General features: G+C 35.7%; 2 protein-coding genes and 1 pseudogene across 2 annotated transcripts; 1 reads left to right on the top strand and 2 right to left on the bottom strand.

Moving 5' to 3' along the window:
• Positions 1-8495: 8495 nt before the first annotated feature.
• Positions 8496-9425, bottom strand: LOC100752212 (olfactory receptor 8B3). The gene has a single exon (XM_027412248.1). The coding sequence runs from the start codon at positions 9423-9425 to the stop codon at positions 8496-8498; it is 930 nt and encodes a 309-aa protein (XP_027268049.1).
• A 3436-nt stretch (positions 9426-12861) lies between these two features.
• Positions 12862-13350, top strand: LOC100769551 (annotated as a pseudogene).
• A 6323-nt stretch (positions 13351-19673) lies between these two features.
• LOC100769837 (olfactory receptor 145-like) lies at positions 19674-20612 on the bottom strand. The gene has a single exon (XM_027412247.1). It carries the CDS (start codon positions 20604-20606, stop codon positions 19674-19676), a length of 933 nt encoding a protein of 310 aa, XP_027268048.1. The 5' UTR covers positions 20607-20612.

Below are 20612 nucleotides of genomic sequence, written 5' to 3'. Positions count from 1 at the left end.
TCTGAAAGACTGTCCTTTGCCACATAGTGACAGGACTTGGAAAGTCAGTTTCATTAGTTTCATTTGTGTGTCCATTTTCTTGCTCATTTTTGTTTTTGCTGCTAATAGGGTGAAGAAAATATGAATCTCAATTTATTTCTGCTTTTTAAAGATAATGACTTTCATTCCTTAGCATTGGCATGCATAATTTATCTCTCTTCTTTCACATATGTATTAAGAATTTTAGTGGAGAAATCTAGGTATCTGAAAATATTATCATATTCACCTTTTTTCCTTTGTAGAGAGATTAATGTTTGATAATGACTACATTTTGCAATGTATCAAGGATGACACATTGAGTGGTGGTTCACATGTTAGTGACCTTCAGAAGTATTCAGTTACAGTATGTTTGTTCTCTGGTCATTCCATCCCCTATACAGATCACAAATGAACATATCCACAGTAGAATTCAAGTTGCTCACTCATATATGTAAACACCATTAACTAAACATCTTTCAGCAAAGAGCTCACTTAGTTAATCTGTTCTTTTTTTTCTGGAGTAGTTTTCTGGAGTAGTTTTGAGCCAGAAAAGTTTTGAAATGATGGACAAAATGGGGAGTTTAAACTTGAAAAAAATATTTGGAGAATAAGCTAATCTATGATGATATTTTTCATAGAATAGGATGCTTAATTCTTACTCTTAAAAGGGAAAAACATTGCTACCTTAAGAGAATAAATTTGATGTTATCAAACTTCAATTTAAACATTTTAAAGATGATTTGTAAATATTTTGCTATCATTTCATTTTTCTAAATTTCATTACATATTGCTAGGCAACACAAAATTATGCAGTGAGAATTCAGCTCATACTTCAGGGGTCAATCCATCAGAGACTGTTTATCTCTTGAAGGACAAAATTCATTTAGCAAGGCAATGAGGAATATTGTCAACCAGGTCTGCATATCTCAACCTTTGCTGCAAGTCAATAAAGAATATTGTCTTCTGAATGTGCCAGCTGTCCCCCTTGCAGAGTCTTGTGTGGAGAGTACTTTTCTTCACATTACAGCTTGGGGATTCTTCCCACAGCACTGCAGTGTGTTATTTGTTTACTGAGCACATATTCTGTGGATGGTCTGGAAGATTAATTTTCATTTAGAATTGTAGCTTTGATATATAGAATATATACTGTGGCACACTTTATAGTTAGATCTATTTGTCCCACAAGGACTATGGACTCTTAAGGCCTTGCCTTGTTCTCTCGCTCAGACTGCTACATACAATTAGTTCACTTTTACCTCCGAGCAAGTTCAAACTAAACTAAAGTCTTTTTGTACAAAGAAAATTTTACAACTTGCACAAGGTCAGAGTTACAGATTTCTAGCAAGGTTACTAAGAAAAGCATGGTAATTCTTCACATGCCAGGCTATTAGCAGTAGGTCTGTGTCTTAAAGTTATCATTGGCATCATGCCCTTTCTGTGTGGTCATGGTTTTGTTCCTATGACCTTGGACCCTTGTGTTGCCATCATAAATAGTTCAGCTCCTTATCCTTTGCTCTAGGAATTGCTTTTGACTAATGAATAAAATTTCTTTATCACTTCAAGGCTCCTGAAGGCGAAGAGTTTTTAGAGCAGAAGAAGCTAGAAGTAGAAGCATAGAGAAGTTAGAGGTAGGTCAGGATTATTAAAGTTGAAAGAGAACAACAAAGAGCACATGACATAAAAGAATGACCCTCAGATTGTTTGTGAAGTTACTATAGATATCTTTTACCCCCTCCTTTGCTCCTGAGAACCATTTCACCTGTGGAACACTGGGTAGGGCTGGAGTAGGTTCCCTTAACCCTTACATGTATTTTGACATTTTGAATTTTAACATAAGCAATCCACTCCTCTATTCTGTCTGTCTCTTGTCATTTTTAAATTCTTGATTTATACTTCAGAAAAACCATCCAGTTATCCACCTGAAACAAATATTAACCTGCTTGATTTTTCCTTAACAATTTTTTCATGCATATATTTACATATATTAGATATGAAATGAATATAGGAAAATATTGTTTGGTGTTTTATTTTGTTTATCATTTTTATTTTTAAAAGTATTTTTATGTGCTTGTTTGAATTTAGGTGCACTATGGGCATTCAAGAGCCCACAGAGACCAGAAGAGGGCATGAGAAGTACAGGGCTAGAGTTACTTAAGTTTATATGAGCATCCATGTGGGTTAACTGACCTGGACCCAGGTCTTCTGCAAAAGCAGTAAATGTTTTCAACAATTGAATCATGTCTCCTCCCCCATGTGGAATGAAAAGAGTGCTACTTCCCCTTACTTTGCTAATTTCTATAGTTAAGTTGGTTTTACTTGAATGATTCATGTTTAGGGAAGAAAAGAAAAACGCCCTTAAGTTTTCGTTTCAACTCCTCCTGCAAATAAAAAGAATAAATGAAGTGATAGATATTAATTGATATGTGTGTTGTACATGTGACTAAAGTTCAGCTGAAATCTAATTCTTTTTAAGGGAATTGTCCTTTATGTATTTATAGAGAGAAATTCTGAAGACTAGTCAAAAAAGGAAAATGGACAAAAGGAATGTTCCAACCCCCCAACACACAAAAAGAATGGATAAGCAAATGGAGTAAAGAATTTTTAACTCATTTTAGGCAGGACAGACAATAATAATGAGAAGCGATGTTAACTGAAAAATCTGAATTATTAACAGAACTATTATTTTTACATTATCTAGTTGGAATCCCACAACTACTAGGTACACACAGTGAAGGTATTGTCATAGCATTCCCTAAAGAGTTTTGTACTTTGATATTTGTGGGGAAAGTAGATTTTGAATTGAAGGTATTTTGTTAGAGTCTACAGACATTTATAAAATGACATAACTATTATTTTTCCAAGAAATTACTTTTTGTTAGTTCAAATTAGAAATAAGCCAAGGGCCAGATGGCTTCAGTGTGTAATGCAACCAGGAATTCAAACAAGAGCTAATGCCAGTACTCTTCAAATTGTTCCACACAATAGAAGAAGAAGGGACATTGTCAAACTCTTTTTACGAAGCCATAATTATTTATTTTACTACATATCTATCATGTCTCTACCATAATTACCCTCTACCATCAATTTTTATTTTTAAAAATTAAAAATAATAGCTTTATCATAAAAACTTGGGAAAAAAAACATACTTAAATTAACCAAACCCAAAGTCTAGATATCTCAATATACTTCTATCCAGTTAGATTAGGCATTTAAAACTTATGGGTCTTCACATTGGATTTATCTTTTTACTTTTGAATATTGGATATATTTTCAACTACTACTGACCACCAAGAATGAAAACTGTGTAATAGAAATAAAACTATAAAAAAACATTACCTTTGTATCTATCATCTTTTAATATATCTACATTGAAGTAAAAGGCTGGGACCACTTTTCCTTATGATCTAGAAGGTATTTACCCATACACAGGTTTATAAAATAGACTAATGATCTCTTGTTAAGTACAAGAGGGTTGAATTTGCTCCATTTCTGCAGCAGGCAAGTCAGTGGGTCACCTGTAAGTATCTTGAAGGATTTCTTCCCTAACTGAAATGTGGAAACAAGATTGGGAGAGACTGATGGAGGTGGCCTAATCCTTCTTCAGTCTGTCATCCCAGAATCTTGAGAGAAAACTCCTAGGTTCTTTGACATTTGTCCTGGTGACATCCAGGACATTTGATCAACTAAATTTTCCTTAACAAATTAAAATGAGTAGGGAACTTTGAGTAGCTATTGAGATTATTCAGATTAAAAAACTGAAGTCTGATATTTTATTTGAAATGTATTTAAGAAAGTAATTTTTTCAAATTTTCATTATGTATTATCTATGTATGTGATATTGTGTCACCTATAAACATTTTCCTGTAAAAATGTTTAAAAATGTTATTATACATGTGTAACATTCCCCTGTACTTTTCTATCTTACCTTCTCCACCAATTCTTCTATTGTTAGTCCGTTCTATTCCCTTCCAAAGTTTCATTTCTATTTTCATGTAGAAAATATGCAGCCATAGTTTGTTTAATTTTATTTAAATTATAAACAATCTTATTTTACATACCAGCCCCAGTTCCTTCTCCCTCCCATTGTCCCCTCCCCCCCCCAGTCCCACATCCCACCCCATACCTACTCCCTAGGGAGAGTGAGGCCTTCAATGGGGGATCATCACAGTCTGTCATATCATTTGGGGCAGGACCTTGGCCCTTCCCCATATATCTAGGTTGAGAGAGTATTCCTCCAAATGATACCCACATTCAAGGGGGCCTGGTTCGGTCCTATACTGGTTCCCAGCTGTATATATATATATATATATATATATACATATATATATATATATATATATATATATATATATTGGGCTCTATTTTATTTTGTGTTTTTTAAAAAGTGAATAAATGTATGAATGAATTTATATCTAGCTATTCTGGTAATGATTAACAACCCAGGTGCCATTTATACCTACTGGGAGAGCATAAATCAGTTTTTCCAGTGGGGTGAAACGGGGTATATGAACCACTGTGGGACAAGTCTCATCTTCAGGAACAGTTGACCCACATATCTTGGACTGACTTCAGATTTTGTGTGTTTTTATTTGGTTACAGTTTGATGGTTTATTTGTTTTTTTGTTTTTGTTTGTTTGTTTGTTTTTTGCTGTTGCTGCTTTATTCTTTTTTTGCTGTTTGTTTCTGTTTGAAGGTTATTTTATCTGCTTTTCTTTTGGGAGATCATTGTCTTGAGTTTTTTTTAAAGAAAGAACTTAAATTTGGGTGGATAGAAAAAGGAAAGGATCTGGAAGGACTTTGGAGAGAGAAAAAATATGATCCAAATATTTTTACTTTTAAAATTGTTTTAAATAATAAAAATATAATAAGACAGATTAATTGTTCTTTTCCCTAGTAATAATAAAAATGCAAGTCAAAAGAACTTTGAAGTTATTTTTTTTTGAGTTGTAGATCAAGGTTGTTCTACAGACTCTAAAAACATTATAAGCTATTCCTTTAGTTCTTGATTGTCCTTCCATCCCCACACTGGAAAGGAAGTCCTTAGTGCTGAAGGCACAGTATACTTCCACACAGGAACCAGAGACTCAAAAAGAGATTTGATTTTCTAGTTTTAGGACACTAAGGAATAGCTTTAATGGTACCAGAAGGATGCATGTAAGTGTCCAAAGGAAGGAAACAAGAAATGGTCCCATCCCAACACACTGCCAGTAAGCTACAGCAATGACCAGAAAGACATGATAACTAGAATGGTGCAGTAGTTGCACGAATACTAGGGCAGTATCCAACAAATCTAATTGGACTCAAGACCCACTCAGAAAGATGAAAATCATGCCCAGTACTAGAATCTTGCCAACTACTCAGAGCTCTTGAGGTCATTGAGGAGAACCTGCAAGTGCCATTTTACTAAAATAGCATAAGCTCTAACTATATTGTAAATAATTCTGTTTATGCCCATAGATAAGTGCATTTCTTATCCCTAATTAAAGAAACCTCTCTGTGCAACAGAGGGAGACCATTATAGAAAACTACAAAGAATCAAACTGCAGAGTTAGTTCAAATTCCAACTGATACATCTAGAACACAATGCTGCAAGATAAGGGATCGTTGCAGTAAAGCAGGTGGGATAATTATAAGAGCCAGATGAACAGGGAGTTTGTTGTGAGATAGTGTATCCTAGAAATGTCAGAAGCTACACCAATGAAGTTTCCCCAACATGGTGTCTAACTATGATCTGAACAAGGACAATAGAAATAGATGTGCTAACACAGATTGAGGAAGGTTCAGTGGTCCTCAAACCCTAGAAAAAAATATTGAAGGCAAATGAGGAATAATGAGAGCAGAGCAGGAGAACTGGTCTTCCCAGAGAATAGCACAGCAATTGGTATCTAGTGTGAAAGATCATTCTGGATAACATGCATATAAATAACATTATACAGACAGGACAGATTGTATGTTTATACTTAGCATGTATATTCACATACATACACACATACTTGTGTCTGTGTATATATCAACAATTAAAGGAATAGAGATATGAATTTGAAAAATACATTGAAGGAGTATATATTGAAAGAGGTATAAGAGGGAGAAAATATAGAGGGAAATGATGTAATTATAACTTCAAAACAATGTATTTAAATAAAAAGCAACTTATGATGTAATATAACTTCAAAACAATGTATTTAAATAAAAAGCAACTTTATCTTATGCTTCCAGATAATAATCTGTTACTGAGGGAAATGAGGGAAGGATCCTGGGGTCAGGATCTGACACAGTGGCCAAAGAGGATCACTACTTATGGGTTTTCTCTTCATGTCTGGTTCAGATGCTTTCTTATAGAACCCAGGACCACCTGCCAAGGGATGACACTGCCCAAGGGGAAAAAAGCCATCCTACATTAATCATCAGTCCAAAAAAAATCCCAACAGGCTTGTCCACATGCCAGTCTGGTGAAGAGAATTTAACAGTTGAGGTTTCCTCTTCCCAAATGACTCTAGCTAGTGTCAAGTTGGCATAAAACTAGCCAGCATACTATGCATAGAATAATGACTTCCATTTATTTAACAGACCCATATTTATGGAATTTTATATCTGTTGAAAAGAATAGGTCATACCCTGGTGCAATCTAGATTACCTAATATATTTTCTCAGTGAGGCATTTATACTTGGAAAACAATCAAAAATATTGAAGTGTTATTTAGTGTCATTGATGAGGTGTTAATATATTGTTTACTTGATAAAGAGCCCTGACCAAAGTTGGTATCTTATTAGATTGTTAAAATCGCTGTTAATAAAACATAAGTATAAATAATATATACATACATCTGTGTAGGGCAATTATCTTAAAGGCACCATGCATCTCCATAAATTGAGTACTACCAGCACCTCAGAGCCTTCTCTGTTCTCTTGTTCTCTGTGAGTGTGGCTTTGTGTGTCTCTCCTGTCCTTCTCCTGTCTCCTTTCTGATTCTGTTGAAAGCAGTCTCTGCATTGACTTCATAGATTCATTATGTAAATGGGTCCTTGATATTTTCCTTTTGATCCACATATACCAAAAAAGTAGGAAAAACACAAATGGCCATGGAATAGTCTCTTAATGTTTGGAAATATGACAGGCAATGCCACTGAGAACAAACTAGGGAATGTGTTCCAGAGGAGGAAAACAGCAGCCATCTGTGCCTAAAAGGTCTGATCCTATTGCGGCAATACAAGTTCCATACAATTAAAGCAGATATTGAAAAAAAAAAATCCACTGCTCAACTGAAGACTATTATAGGTGTCAAAATTAAGAAGCATGACACTCTTTTCATTTATTGTGTAGACCAGCTGAAGTTATGAATGCATTCGAGCATTTTCTGTTAATAATAAACCTATAAAATAGAAAATTTGAGGATAATTCCTTGACTTTTTATTTTAGGATATTGTTCCTACAGGTTGTTTCCAGTAACTTTGGTTCCACAAATTAATCTCTATCTTGTAATAGTTTTTTAATAGTATGTAAAATTTGTACAATCCATTCTCTGCCATGACCCTGCTTGCTCAGTTAAAAGCCCCCTAAACATTTCAGAACCTTTTTGTATGAGAACTCAGATTCCTACTTAAGCCAATCACCCACTGACAGTGGACATATTTTATCACACAAGGAAGCATTAAACTTGTGTCATGAGGAATAATGACGTAACAAAAGCACAAAGAAATATACATATCCTAAAGCAACATGCAAAAGACAAATTCAAAGGAAGGCATGTTGCCCATATTTTGTTTTATTGTAATAAAACTAAAAACATAGGGGAAGGGGGGTATGCAAGAAATGAAGTGCCTGAAAATTTATACACTGATTAAAGATGCTTATATAGTTTTATAAATTGTTAACTTACCTGAGCTTCAGTACCCCATGATGAAAATATTTTTTTAAATGTAAATCTGTGGGTTTATATTTATAAGTTATTGTCACACAGCTCACAGGTGAATTATACTACATATTATTTACATATATAATGCAATGGTTTTAAATGTCAGTGTGGAAAGATGTATGTATGTATGTATGTATGTATGTATGTATGTATGTATGTATATATTTAACATAGTCATTTAAAAAGGTATTTTCCCACCCAGTGGACAAAGACAAGACCAGAGTGAACATTGAGTGAATGTTACAAGCAGTATATATCATTGGTCTTGCAAAGAAGTATAAATAGCACAAATATATATGATGGCAATGAAGCATAAATACCAGAACATTATTTGTTGAATATCTATAATTATAATTAACAAAAGAAAATATGTGATGTTATTTTAAGAGGTGTAATGATGAGGATGAAATGTACACATTAAAAAAACAGTCTATTATAAAAATTACAAACAAGTCCATATCCAATTTCTATCTCCATATAAGAAATCAAAATGAGAAAAAGCTGCCACCAAAAATATATATAGGGAATCTGTCTGTGTTGTATCTATAAGGAGACTAGATTAAGACTAAAGTATTCTGTTCAGCGTTCTTTTAAAGGCAACTTTGACATCTTTATTCCTCAGGCTATAGATTAAAGGGTTCATCATGGGAACCACAATGCTGTAAAAAATGGAAGAGAACTTCGCCTCATCCATAGATACAGCTGAAGAGGGTTTGAGATACATAAAAGCACTTGATCCAAAGAACATAGAAACAGCAATTATATGGGAACTGCAGGTGCTAAAGGCTTTAGACCTGCCTGCAGTGGATTGTATTTTGAGGATGCTGGAGATAATGAAGCCATAAGAGGTAAAGATGATGACTGTGGGCACAATGATGTCTTTTCCTGTTACAATGAGCAGCTCTATTTCATTGACATATGTGCTGGTACAAGAGAGCTGTAGTAAAGGGAGGAGGTCACAGAAATAGTGATTGATGGTGTTTACATCACAGAATGTCAGTCTTAGAACACAACCAGTGTGGATCATAGCACCTATAAGTCCCATGGAATATGAACCAAGCATAAGATAGAAACATGTCTTTGGAGACATGACAACACTATACAAAAGTGGATTGCAAATAGCCACATACCGATCATAGGCCATTGCTGTCAGAACATAACATTCAGAAATTGCAAAAAAGCCAAAGAAGTAGAACTGGGTCATGCACCCTCTGTAAGAGATAATGTTCTTCTCTTGTATGAAGTTCATCAGCATTTTGGGTGTGATCAAAGAAGAGTAACAGAGGTCTATGAAGGACAAGTTAAAAAGGAAAAAGTACATGGGGGATTGAAGATGATGATTTAACACAATTAAAATAATCAAGGCAAAATTTCCAAATGCAGTTATCATATATGTTACTAGAAAAATTAAGAACAGGGGTATTTTGAGGTCAGGCTGGTCAGTTAAGCCCAAGAGAATGAATTCAGTTACTAAAGAATAGTTTGCCAGAGCCATTGTTTGTTCAAGGATCTGTATAAACACAGGAGAACCACACAGATCTTCCAGTAATATCTTCTCACACAAAGTTGAGATACAAGCAGGAGGTGTCTGCAAAGAAAAGGCTGATATCAGGGAAAACATCTCACATATCCTGAAGAGAAATGACAATCACTTCCCAGTATCAGAATCTCAGTTAAACATAGCTAAAAATATTCATAATTGTGCACATTGCTGACCCTGAGGATCTTTTGTGTTAATATAATTAATTAGCCAAACAGAAGGGTGAAATGGAATGAACCAAGATAGAACTCCTTATACTTTCTTCTCTTCAGGCTACTCTTAATATTGAAAGAAATTATAAAAACATGGTGCTGACCACAGTTTGAACTGTGTGAAGTTAATATCAAGAACTCTGTTTCAATAAAAAAATGAAAGAAATAGAGTCTAGGAACGCTTAAGTTACTGCTAGTATCTCAAAAACCTCATGAATATAAAGGAATATGAGACCTGTCCATGAAGAAGCAGTTTACTAAGTAAGACATCACAAAGGACTGATATCTTTCCAGGATTTGTACTTGTATCTTAGAATTGAAAAAAGGGTCAGAAAAGGTACATCAGGATCTTCAGATTCTTCTCAAGCTGAAGCCATTTGTAACCTTAAAACTCATCACACTCTATAATCTTCCATATATGCACAATCTAGAAAGTTTGTGTAAGCAGAAAGAGAGTAGGACTATGTGGCTGGTCCCTATGGAGTAAGGTCAGATACATAGAGTAAATGGAAAAGAGATTCAATCGTACATTATAAACAGGTCTGGACATCTGGACTCATCATAATTATAACAGTAGAGGATATTATAGTTTATATTTGTGTTTGCTACAGGATACAACTTAATGTAAAATAATAAGTACTTATTTGTCATATATGACATTTTTACACATTAAAAATAATCAATAAAAATATTAAATACTATTAATAAATACTATTATAAAAAGGAAAGCACTATCAGGAATAGACTTTAAAACTTACCTAATATAAGAGAAAAGGCCTAATCATTGTCATGAGTTATCCTGGAAGGGTAATATTGGACTCCTAACTCTTTAGTTCCTTTGATTCTTTTTTAAAGGATGCTGTAAAAACATCCCATTCCAGAATGACTTCTGATCCATTGCTCATAATCTGTAATGCTGCTATCTTACCTATAGAAATGTCAGGAGGAAAATAAACAATATTCCTTTTATTACACATTCCACTTGGTGAGACTCCAAAAAAGTCACACAGGTATCACTTCATTTTCCACTGGAAATATTCAACGTAAAAGTTTCTCAGTCTCTTGTGAACAAGTACATCACATATATAAAAGCAGGGAGTGAGGTGATTAGATTTATATGCTAAACCATGATGTACCTTTATTTCCTTAGAGATTTAATATTTTAACCATACATGAACTTCTCTTTGGGAATTTCGTGTCCTTCTTGAGCCAATATTAAAATTCCATCTTCCAAAATCTTATCATAAAGAAATGTATTACTTGTTTCTTTATCTTTGTTTATGTTTTGATGATAATATTCCAAAAGCCTATTCCCAAGGCTTTATAACTTTCTCAAAAATTAAATGCGTAAAGTAACACACTTCATCCCTCAATTTATTTTAAAAAATAATTACATTTGCTTTGTTATTCTGTGGATGGAGCACAGAACCTTGCACACATTAGACAAATACTTTACCACTAAGGTACTCAAAAGCCTTCAAAATCACTATTTATATGTTGTACATTTCCACATTTTTGACATGAGCATTAAATACTGCTTTGTTATTTCTTCAGATTTAAAAACAACAGTAGTTTACAAATGCTTTCAGGTTCTGTGTTTGAATCCTCAGCCTACACTGCCTCACTAATAGAACAATTTGGAAAAGTTACTTTATATTTTTTGTCTCTAGTTCTTCTTATTAACCTATGGATGATAAACACACTATGACATTTCTATGACATTAGTTGACACAATTGTCAAACTAATGATTGAAATATTGTCCTAAATAAAAGAAATAATGAAACTTCTTACATAAATGAGCTCTTTGATTTATGAAAGGCCATGGCCAGATTTCTTTACCTCAGGTTTAAAATGCTTGAATTTCAAAGTACATTTAAATCTTGTGCTAAATTCTATTGTTGGTGCAACTAAGAATATTAGACACAGAAATTCTGGAGATGTGCCAAGTACACCTTCTCGTATCTGTGAGGTACCAGCTATGAGATTACTGGGGGCATATGCTGTAACATCTTTTCAGTTGTAGAAAGAACAATAACCAGTACAAAATCATTCTCCTTTGCTACATTGACTTATATTTGTTCATAGTATAATGTTGTCTTTGGGACTCTATTTTATATTCCAATGAAGGAGTCTCACATTATCTAAATATTGTCCGTGGGTTTCATGTAGCCATCTATATATTGTCTCTGTATGTCAGTACATTTGGTAAAATATATTATGAATCATTTAAATCTTGGTGATAAGGCCTTTTCTTATGGATCTTTTGAGACCACCTCCAGTCTATTATGAATTCCATGCCAGCTTGTCACGCCCATTAACTTTCATGGTAAACTGAGCTACATTGGGAGACCCAATATCCAAAGTGCAACACCCCCTAAAAATTGGAGAAACAAAATTAACTAAAAGCTGAATCAAAGTATTCCCACACTCTACTAAGTATTGTCAAACCTTTACTACAAAACAAGATAGTACATAATTTAATGTCTTATAATATTCCTGATTGAAAAATCTGTTTTGGCAAAAAGTAAATGAATGATGGAAAATGTACTTTTAGGTATTGAAGTTATACCACAGATGTGTAAATATTTCATACCATAAATACAGCCTGGGAATCCATGAGCAACAGAGCAACACAAAGTGGCAGGGGGATCAGGAAAGAAAGAATAAATCAACCAATGATGTAATTACATGTATTTCAACCATTCTACTTTTGAAATTTTGAGTGTATAGGTGTAAGTGGGTATGTCATGTTATAAACATGTGTTTGGGGTGTGGGTCTGTATGTATGCATGAAGGCCATAGGAACACCTCTTATGTCCCTTCTATTTCTCTTCATCTTGTTTTTTTGAAACGGGGTCACTGATAAATCTTGGAGCTAGGCTGGTAACCAAAGTCCAAAATCTTGGAGATATAATATGCAAGTGGCCACACCTGGTTTTTCATGTCAGTTCTAAGGACTTGAACTCAAGTATTATGCTTCCTTAGCAAGTACATTTACTTGATTAGTGACGGAAATCATCAACTCCTTTAATAACAAGAGTGGGTTAATGCGTTAAAGCAAGATGTGAATATCAGGAAATAGATCAAGAGTTTTGTCCACACTGCTACTCACCTTCTGAGGAATGTGTTGACACTTAAGATCCCACTCTGGGCACTCTACTTTTCACCGTTTGCCACCATGCCCTGCTCAGAAGACCCGTCAGCGGCTCCCTCAGCAAGAGGGCTCGGGGCTGAGGATGCACTTGTCTGCACCTACTGTGGCTCTGGGAGCATGCCATGGCTCCCATCCGCGGGTCAGCCTGAGCTGTGGCATAAGTCCTGTACAGTGCCTGTGAATATACAATACAACCTATGGAGAAAGCTATTGTGAAAGCAGACATTCAGATAGCTGTTCTTTCTGGGTGTTATGGAAGAGTATCTCCATGCTCTGGCTTGGCAGTAAAGCACCTTGTAGATTTAGGATCCGGTGCCATAGACGAAGATTATAGAGGGAATGATGGTGTTGTGCTGTTTAACTTTGGAAAAGAGAAGTCTGAAGTTAAAAAATGTGATGGAATTGCATAGCTCATTTGTGAACAGGTTATTTTATCCAGACTTAGAAGAAGTTGAAACACTCGATGACACTGAAAGGGGCTCGGGAGGTTTCGGCTCCACTGGAAAGAATTAAAACTGTGCTTGAAGTATTTTGCTGTTTCAACACTGTAAAGAGAAGCTTTAGTTCTGGTTTTGTTTCGTGTTCTAGGATGCAGAAAGAGGGACCTGTTATGTCACATTGGAAGTTCTCTTTTCTGTGGTTAAGGGTCACCAAGTGTACAATTGGGTTTTTTGTTGTGTTATTTATATTATAGTCCTCTAGCTACTGGTTTTGTTCTAATTGCTTTATAAATTGCAAGGTTGTTTTGGTTGTTGTTTTGTTTTGTTTTTAATTCAATAAAGTTCAAGTCAACGAATGACCCTGGGCCCAATGGCAGTCACAATATACTTTAGGTTTAGCACTTTATCTATACTATCTATGTCACTATACCCTTTTGTCCTTGTGTCTTCTATGTTGCTTTGATAAAATATACTAACAAAAGAAAACAAATTGGTTTTTCAAAACAGGGTTTCTCTGTGTAGCTTTGGAGCCTGTCCTCGAACTTGATCTGTAGAGCAGGCTGTCTTTGAACTCACAGAGATCTGTCTGCCTTTGGCTCCCAAGTGCTGGGATTAAAGGTGTGCACCACCGCCTTCTGGCCAACAAAAGAAATTTTAAGGTACAAACTGTTATCATTGTGGGTGAGTCAAAGCAACAACTAAAGGCAGATATTTATTATCACAGTCAAGAGCAGAGAAATAAGGAATGCATATATCTCTATACTCAAACTCATTTTGTCTACACTTCCACAGTCATAGAACCAAACCTAAAGAATTATGCTACCCCATTAGTATAATTAAGTTGATTTCTAGAGCTATGCCCACAGGCCAAGTTGATCTAGATTATCTTTTATTGAAACCCACTTCTCATTTAATTCTACCAATTTTAAATTGTGACTTCAAACTACTCGTGAACATCTCTAAGCATTAGGACATGTGTATTATGAAGGAAGAAATTCTTTTCTCTTTGAGTTTCTAATTGTTTTTTTTTTTTTGAGGATCAGAAAGACTAATACATGAGACACTGAAGAAAACTATATACCACCTTTCCTGTGGTCTATTGTACCATGAGCATCTATCTCTACATTGATCTTTTACAGAAGTGACTCTACTCTACCTGAGAAAGATGTTTGTCATACTGATGATTCACTAGTCTCCAACTCGCTGGAGAGATATATGTTCAGCACTCTATATTTATTGTGACTTCAGTACTCTTACATACATGTTTTCTACCCAAAGCACAATACATAAGCCACTTCCCTTAGGAAAGGCTCATGTAAAGTAATGGTGAAACTGACAGTGACAGAAAAAGCAAATCTGTGGACTGATGGAAAAATTTCATGTTGATCTTGATAATAGACATGTCTACATAATCGATTTGGAGCTAATTTTTAAACACAGATTTTGGGCAATTATATGTATTGGAATGTAAATATGCCACATGCCAAAATTCAAGCTCACTTTCAAATTGCTACATACTGCATAGCTTTTCTTGGGTATACATAACATATTGGTAGAATCTCACAGTCTTTATGTCCTACAAATGCTGGAGTAATGTACACTTGTAGCTTTTTTGGATATAAATGTTTGATTCAATGTCTATGCAAAGACAGTGACTAATTAGGTTAATGTGTATTTATTCTTGTAATGAGCATGTAGTTTCTTTGGATAAATATGACAAACGCCTTCACCTTGATGAACTGAGAAAGAGGAGAAGTGGGTCCCTATGACATACAGTTGAACAGGATGTCAGTTTGGATGTCTGGTTAATCTATGGGACCTCTGGTAGTGGATCTGTACTTATCCCTAGTACATGAATGGACTTTGGGTATCCATTCCACATAGAGGGATACTCTGTTAGCCTAGACACATGGGGGAGGGTCTGGGCCCTGCTCCAAATGATATGACAGACTTTAAAGGCCCCCCATAGACGGCCTCACTCTCCCTAGGGAGCAGAAAGCAGATGGGAGAGGGGGTTGGTGAGGTGCAGGGGAGGAGAGAAGGGTGAGGGAACTGGGAATGACATATAAATGAAGCTTGTTTCTAATTTAAATTTAAAAAGGAAAGAAAATTTCAAATTATTCTTTTACTATTAAAAACAAATTTCACAAGAGACAATAAAGTGTGGAAGTAAATTATGCAAGAAATTGTTCCTTTCTGAAGATGATCAGACTTAACTGCATTCTGCAGGTCTTCAAATGACTTATCAGCAATCTAGTTTAACCCGGTTTTGTTATCTCTGAGTTGTGATGAAACCCATTAGGAGAAGGTACACCCCTGAAATGCTTGCACAGAGTTCTGAATAATACAGATATTTTCTCTTATTTCAATACATCCTTATTCAAAAAACAATTTAAAAAAATCTATTGTATCTAAAAGGAAAAAAGAAAGATAAGAACTTTCCTTCTGTTTCAAACTCTTTTACAGAGGTCAACTTCCCCCTTAAATGAGATTCAAAACATGCCAGGAGTTTAACCATGATATGCATCCAAATCCAAGCAATTGAGACAGCATACCATCCATGTTCAGTTTTATATACAATCATTAGGAATGGAAAGTGGAAAACACTGGAAAAAAGTAAAATATTTGAATTGTGACATGGCGCTGGATAAAAAGAATCTTAGCTCAACCATTTGCTATTATTTACTTATGAAGAAAATGAACTGTAGCAGGGGCATTGATTGTGGTCTAAGGGATTCCTGAACTCATTTCCTAACACAGACATAGAATTGAAGTCTAGGAAAGACAGACAGGCCTTAGAGAAAGTGAGAGTAACAACAGCTTTGTCAGTTAGAATAGGATAGGAGAAGCACTATGGCTGGGAGTCCACTCTAATTCAGTATTTACAGGATTTCTGGTCCTCTCCCTTCCCCTATGGTCTCTTTGTACATTGTTTCCATTTCTCCTTGTAATGTCTCCCAAAAAGAAAACACATTCTCAGGTTATTGCTTTTATATTACTGGTCTTACTACATTACTTCCGCTAATGTTTTCCTAACTCATCATCATCTCAGAATGACTTTTCTACAATATAAGTGATTCACTAAATATACATTTCAAAAGATCTTGTCTATTTCCCCAAGGCTTTATCCCTAGTGCATGAACTGGCTTTGTGGAGCCCTTTCTCTTTGGAGGGATACCTTGCTGAGCCTAAATATAAGGGGTAGGTAGGGCCTTGGTCCTGCCTGAAAACAATGTGACAGACTTCTTTGACTCCCGATGGGAAGCCTTACCCTCTCTGAGGAGTGGATGTGGGATGGGGCAGGTTGGGGTGGGAGGTGCAGGAAGAGGGGAGAGAGTGGGAATTGGGATTGGTATGTAAAATGAGAAAAGATTGTTTTTAAATATAAGTATAGTGTGTGTGTGTGTGTGTGTGTGTGATTTTCAAATTTCCTACATTCTCATCTCAAGTAAGGTTTTAAAGTGTATATTCTATGTGAGAATGAGAACAAATTTAAGAAACACAGAGTTGATTTGGCTTTATAGAGTTCCTGATGTACTTTAAACTTAAACTTTCTTTAGTATTAAATAATACAAATCAATATCACCACCAAAGAATTTCTATATTCATTGTATTTCTAGATATTTCCCTAGAAGAAACTAAGAGTTCCCATTTTTGTCTTAAGTTCAATTTCCCTAAAGAATTTTTCAATTGCAACTTATTTTGCCTATTAAAGCTATTGTCTACTAACATTGCCACAAAAATCTCTGCATTCTCTAAAATCCTGTTAACCTACTGTCCTATTTTTCTTTCTCTTGCTATGATAAAAGTTCAAGAACAAAATCAACTTGTAATGGGAGGATTTATTTCATCTTAGAATTCTTGGGGCCTTAATCTATCACTAAAAGAAATCAGAGCAGGGACTCAAGACAGGGACCTTGTAGCAAGGATGGATGCTAATTACTGTTCTTATTCAGGCTAACATTGCACAACCTTCTTAAATCTCCCAAGACCTGCCCAAAGGTAGCTTTGCACACAGTGGGGATGGACCATCCTTCATTAATGAACAATCAAGAACATGCCACAAAGATTTTCCTAATGGTCCATCTGATGTAAATGTTTCCTCATTAATGCTCCCTCTCCCAAAATGTGTCTAGTTGACAAACAAGATCAGTCATCACATCTCCATTCATCAAATATATTGTTTAATCAAATATTTTTAAGTAAGTTTTAAAAATAGTCAGTTATAAAATTCAATCTAAAATCCACACAAAATCTGATCAACTTGCTATTTAATTTCTATTTAACATTTCACACACAGAGATTTCATATTTCTTGAATGTGTATCTTTGACCTGTTACTTTTAACTTCTGTCCCTTCCCAATACCTTATTGAAATGCCCCTTAAAACATCTTGAGATTTTTTTTCCAAAAGAGTCAGACATGAGGTTTAATCAGTCATCTTTATCTTCATTAGCAAAATACACATCATATGTTTTAACAAAAAGAAAGGGCCAGCAATTTAATATGATTGACACAAAAATGCTGAAGAGAATTTATAGATCATCAACAAAGAAAACAAGCATACATTAGAAATAAGTCATCATATTTCATTTTAGGTGGACGATATATTAAAAATGGTGGTGAGCTTGAAATCAAGAATCAAAGGTTCATGGACTTTCTTTAAGAATCCCATGTCTTTGTCTTTTGTAGCCACTCATATATGATTTTTAGACATAAAGCAAAGGTTTACCAGCCTATAATCCTCTTCACCAAAGAAACTAGGAATCATGAAGGACTCTAAGGGATAAATAGACCCCAGGAATGGGAAGTGGCATGAACTCCTGAGCTAATTGAGAGCATGAGGGTAGGGGAGAGGGTGCTGCCACAATAAGAGCACAAGAAGAAGAGTAGAGGAGAGGAAATGGAGGAGTAGAGATATTGAGTAGGGGGAAGAATAGAGGAGAGAGAGCAGGATGAGAGATACCATATCAGAGGGAGCCATTATAGGTCCGAGAAGAGATCTGGAACTAGGGAGATCTCCAGAGACCTACAAGGATGACACGATCTGACAGTCCATCAGTGGAGGAGAGGATGGCCTAGAAGCCCTTCCCCTAGAATGAGATTGATGACTACTCTCTATGCTATCCTAGAGCCCTCATCCAGTGGCTGATGGAAGCAGAGACAGACATCCACAGAAATACACTGAGCTGAAATCTGGAACCTAGTTGAAGAGAGGGAGGAATGAAGAACGAAGGGGTCTGTACCAGGTTGGAGAAACCCACAGAAACAGTTGGCCTGAAAAAGGGAAAGCATATCGACCCCAGACGCTGTCTGGGAGGCTAGTGCGGGACTGATCCAGCCCCCTGATCATGGATGCCAATGGGGAGGCCCCTGCACTCAGGGGAGCCTCCGGTGGACTGGCGTTTTTTCCCTGGTTTGTGGGGGGGGACTTTGAGAGCCCATCCCACGTGTAGGGATGCACTCTGTCTCTGGACACATGGGGAGGGGCCTAGGCCCAGCACAGAAGATTTGGTGGACTTTGTGGAGCCCCTGTTGGGGGCCCTACCCTGCCTGGGGAGTGGTGGGTGGATGGGGTGGGGGGTAGGTTGGAGGTGGGGGAGGAGGGATGGGGTGAGGGGAGGGAGACGGAGAGGGAGAGGGAGAGGGGACTTACATGTGAAGCAAGCCTGTTCCCTAACTTGAATTAATAATAAAAAAGGGGAAAAAAAGAATCCCATGTTTTTATTGAAACAATTAATCACATGAGCTTCAATATTATGTTTGTAAATAGTGATTTTTGCAACAAAATGTGCGTGTTTATATTTACAAGGTAAACATAAAAAATATGGTAAAATTCCATGCACCATAGGTACACCTTCAATATAAGTCATAGATAATGTTCAATCAAGAAATATCTATACCTATTAAAGACTGGCATGAGAAGGAAATACATTCATGTCCAGTAGTAGATCACTGGATAAGAACACAGAGACACAAAGAGGATTTCCTGTTTCATTTCAAATGGCAAATAATGGCCAATTTTCACATAGATATACAGACAATTTAATATTATTTCAATCAATGGGAAAATTGTTCTATATCTACTATGATGAGGTCTATAATAACAAACAATAAAGAAGAAGAGCTATTTAGTGCTATTCTAAAATAGATAAAATTATAAAAGCATCAATTTTACACGCAGTGAATAAACAAAACCTATACAAAAATGATGAAAAGAAGATAACTCAAATTTCAATAAATATGAGAAGAAACCTGATGTTAAAATGTTTTAAACAGAACATACTAAATATATCTCAATAAAATATATTAAATACAAAAATATCATATCAAATATATAGCATACATATAATTTCTCCATGTTTTAACGATAGGCTTAGAGGGATTCAGTTTCTGATTAATACAGTCTCCTGTTCAAGGTTTTTTTCAGAGCTACTTTAACATCTTTGTTCCTCAAACTGTAGATTAAAGGGTTCATCATGGGAACCACAATGGTATAAAAAATAGAAGAGAATTTTCCCTCATCCATAGATACAGCTGAGGTAGGTTTGAGATACATGAATGCACCTGATCCAAAGAACAGACAAACGGCAAGTATATGGGAACTGCAGGTGCTGAAGGCTTTGGACCTGCTTTCAGTGGATCTTATTTTGAGGATGCTGGAGAGGATAAAGCCATAAGAAGTAAAGATAATGACTGTGGGCACAATGATATCTTTTCCTGTTACAATGAAGAGCTCTATCTCATTGACATAGGTGCTGGTACAGGAGAGCTGTAGCAAAGGGAGGACATCACAGAAGTAGTGGTTGATGGTATTTCCATCACAGAAGGTCAGTCTCAAGATGCATCCAGTGTGAATCATGGCACCAGAAAGTCCCATGAAATATGAACCAAGCATTAGATAGGAATATACCTTAGGAGACAAGGCAATGTTATACAAGAGTGGATTGCAGATAGCTATATAGCGATCATAGGCCATTGAAGTCAGCACATAACATTCAGAAATGACAAAAAAACAAAAGAAGTATAGCTGGGTCATACATCCCATGTAAGAGATAACATTCTTTTTTTGCATAAAGTTCATCAGCATTTTTGGTGTAATCACAGAAGAATAACAGAGGTCAATGCAAGACAAATTCAACAGGAAAAAGTACATGGGTGTGTGGAGATGAGAATTTAGCACAATTAGAATGATCAAGGTCAAATTTCCCAATGCAGTGGTCATGTATATTACCAGAAACAGGAGGAACAATGGTATTTGGAGGGCAGGTTGGTCTGTTATCCCCAAGAGAATGAATTCAGTTACCAAAGAATCATTTTCAAAAGCCATTCTTCT

Source organism: Cricetulus griseus, chromosome 4 (genome assembly GCF_003668045.3).
Source record: "Cricetulus griseus strain 17A/GY chromosome 4, alternate assembly CriGri-PICRH-1.0, whole genome shotgun sequence".
Taxonomy (NCBI): Eukaryota; Metazoa; Chordata; class Mammalia; order Rodentia; family Cricetidae; genus Cricetulus; species Cricetulus griseus.
This window is presented reverse-complemented; position numbering and strand designations above follow the sequence as displayed.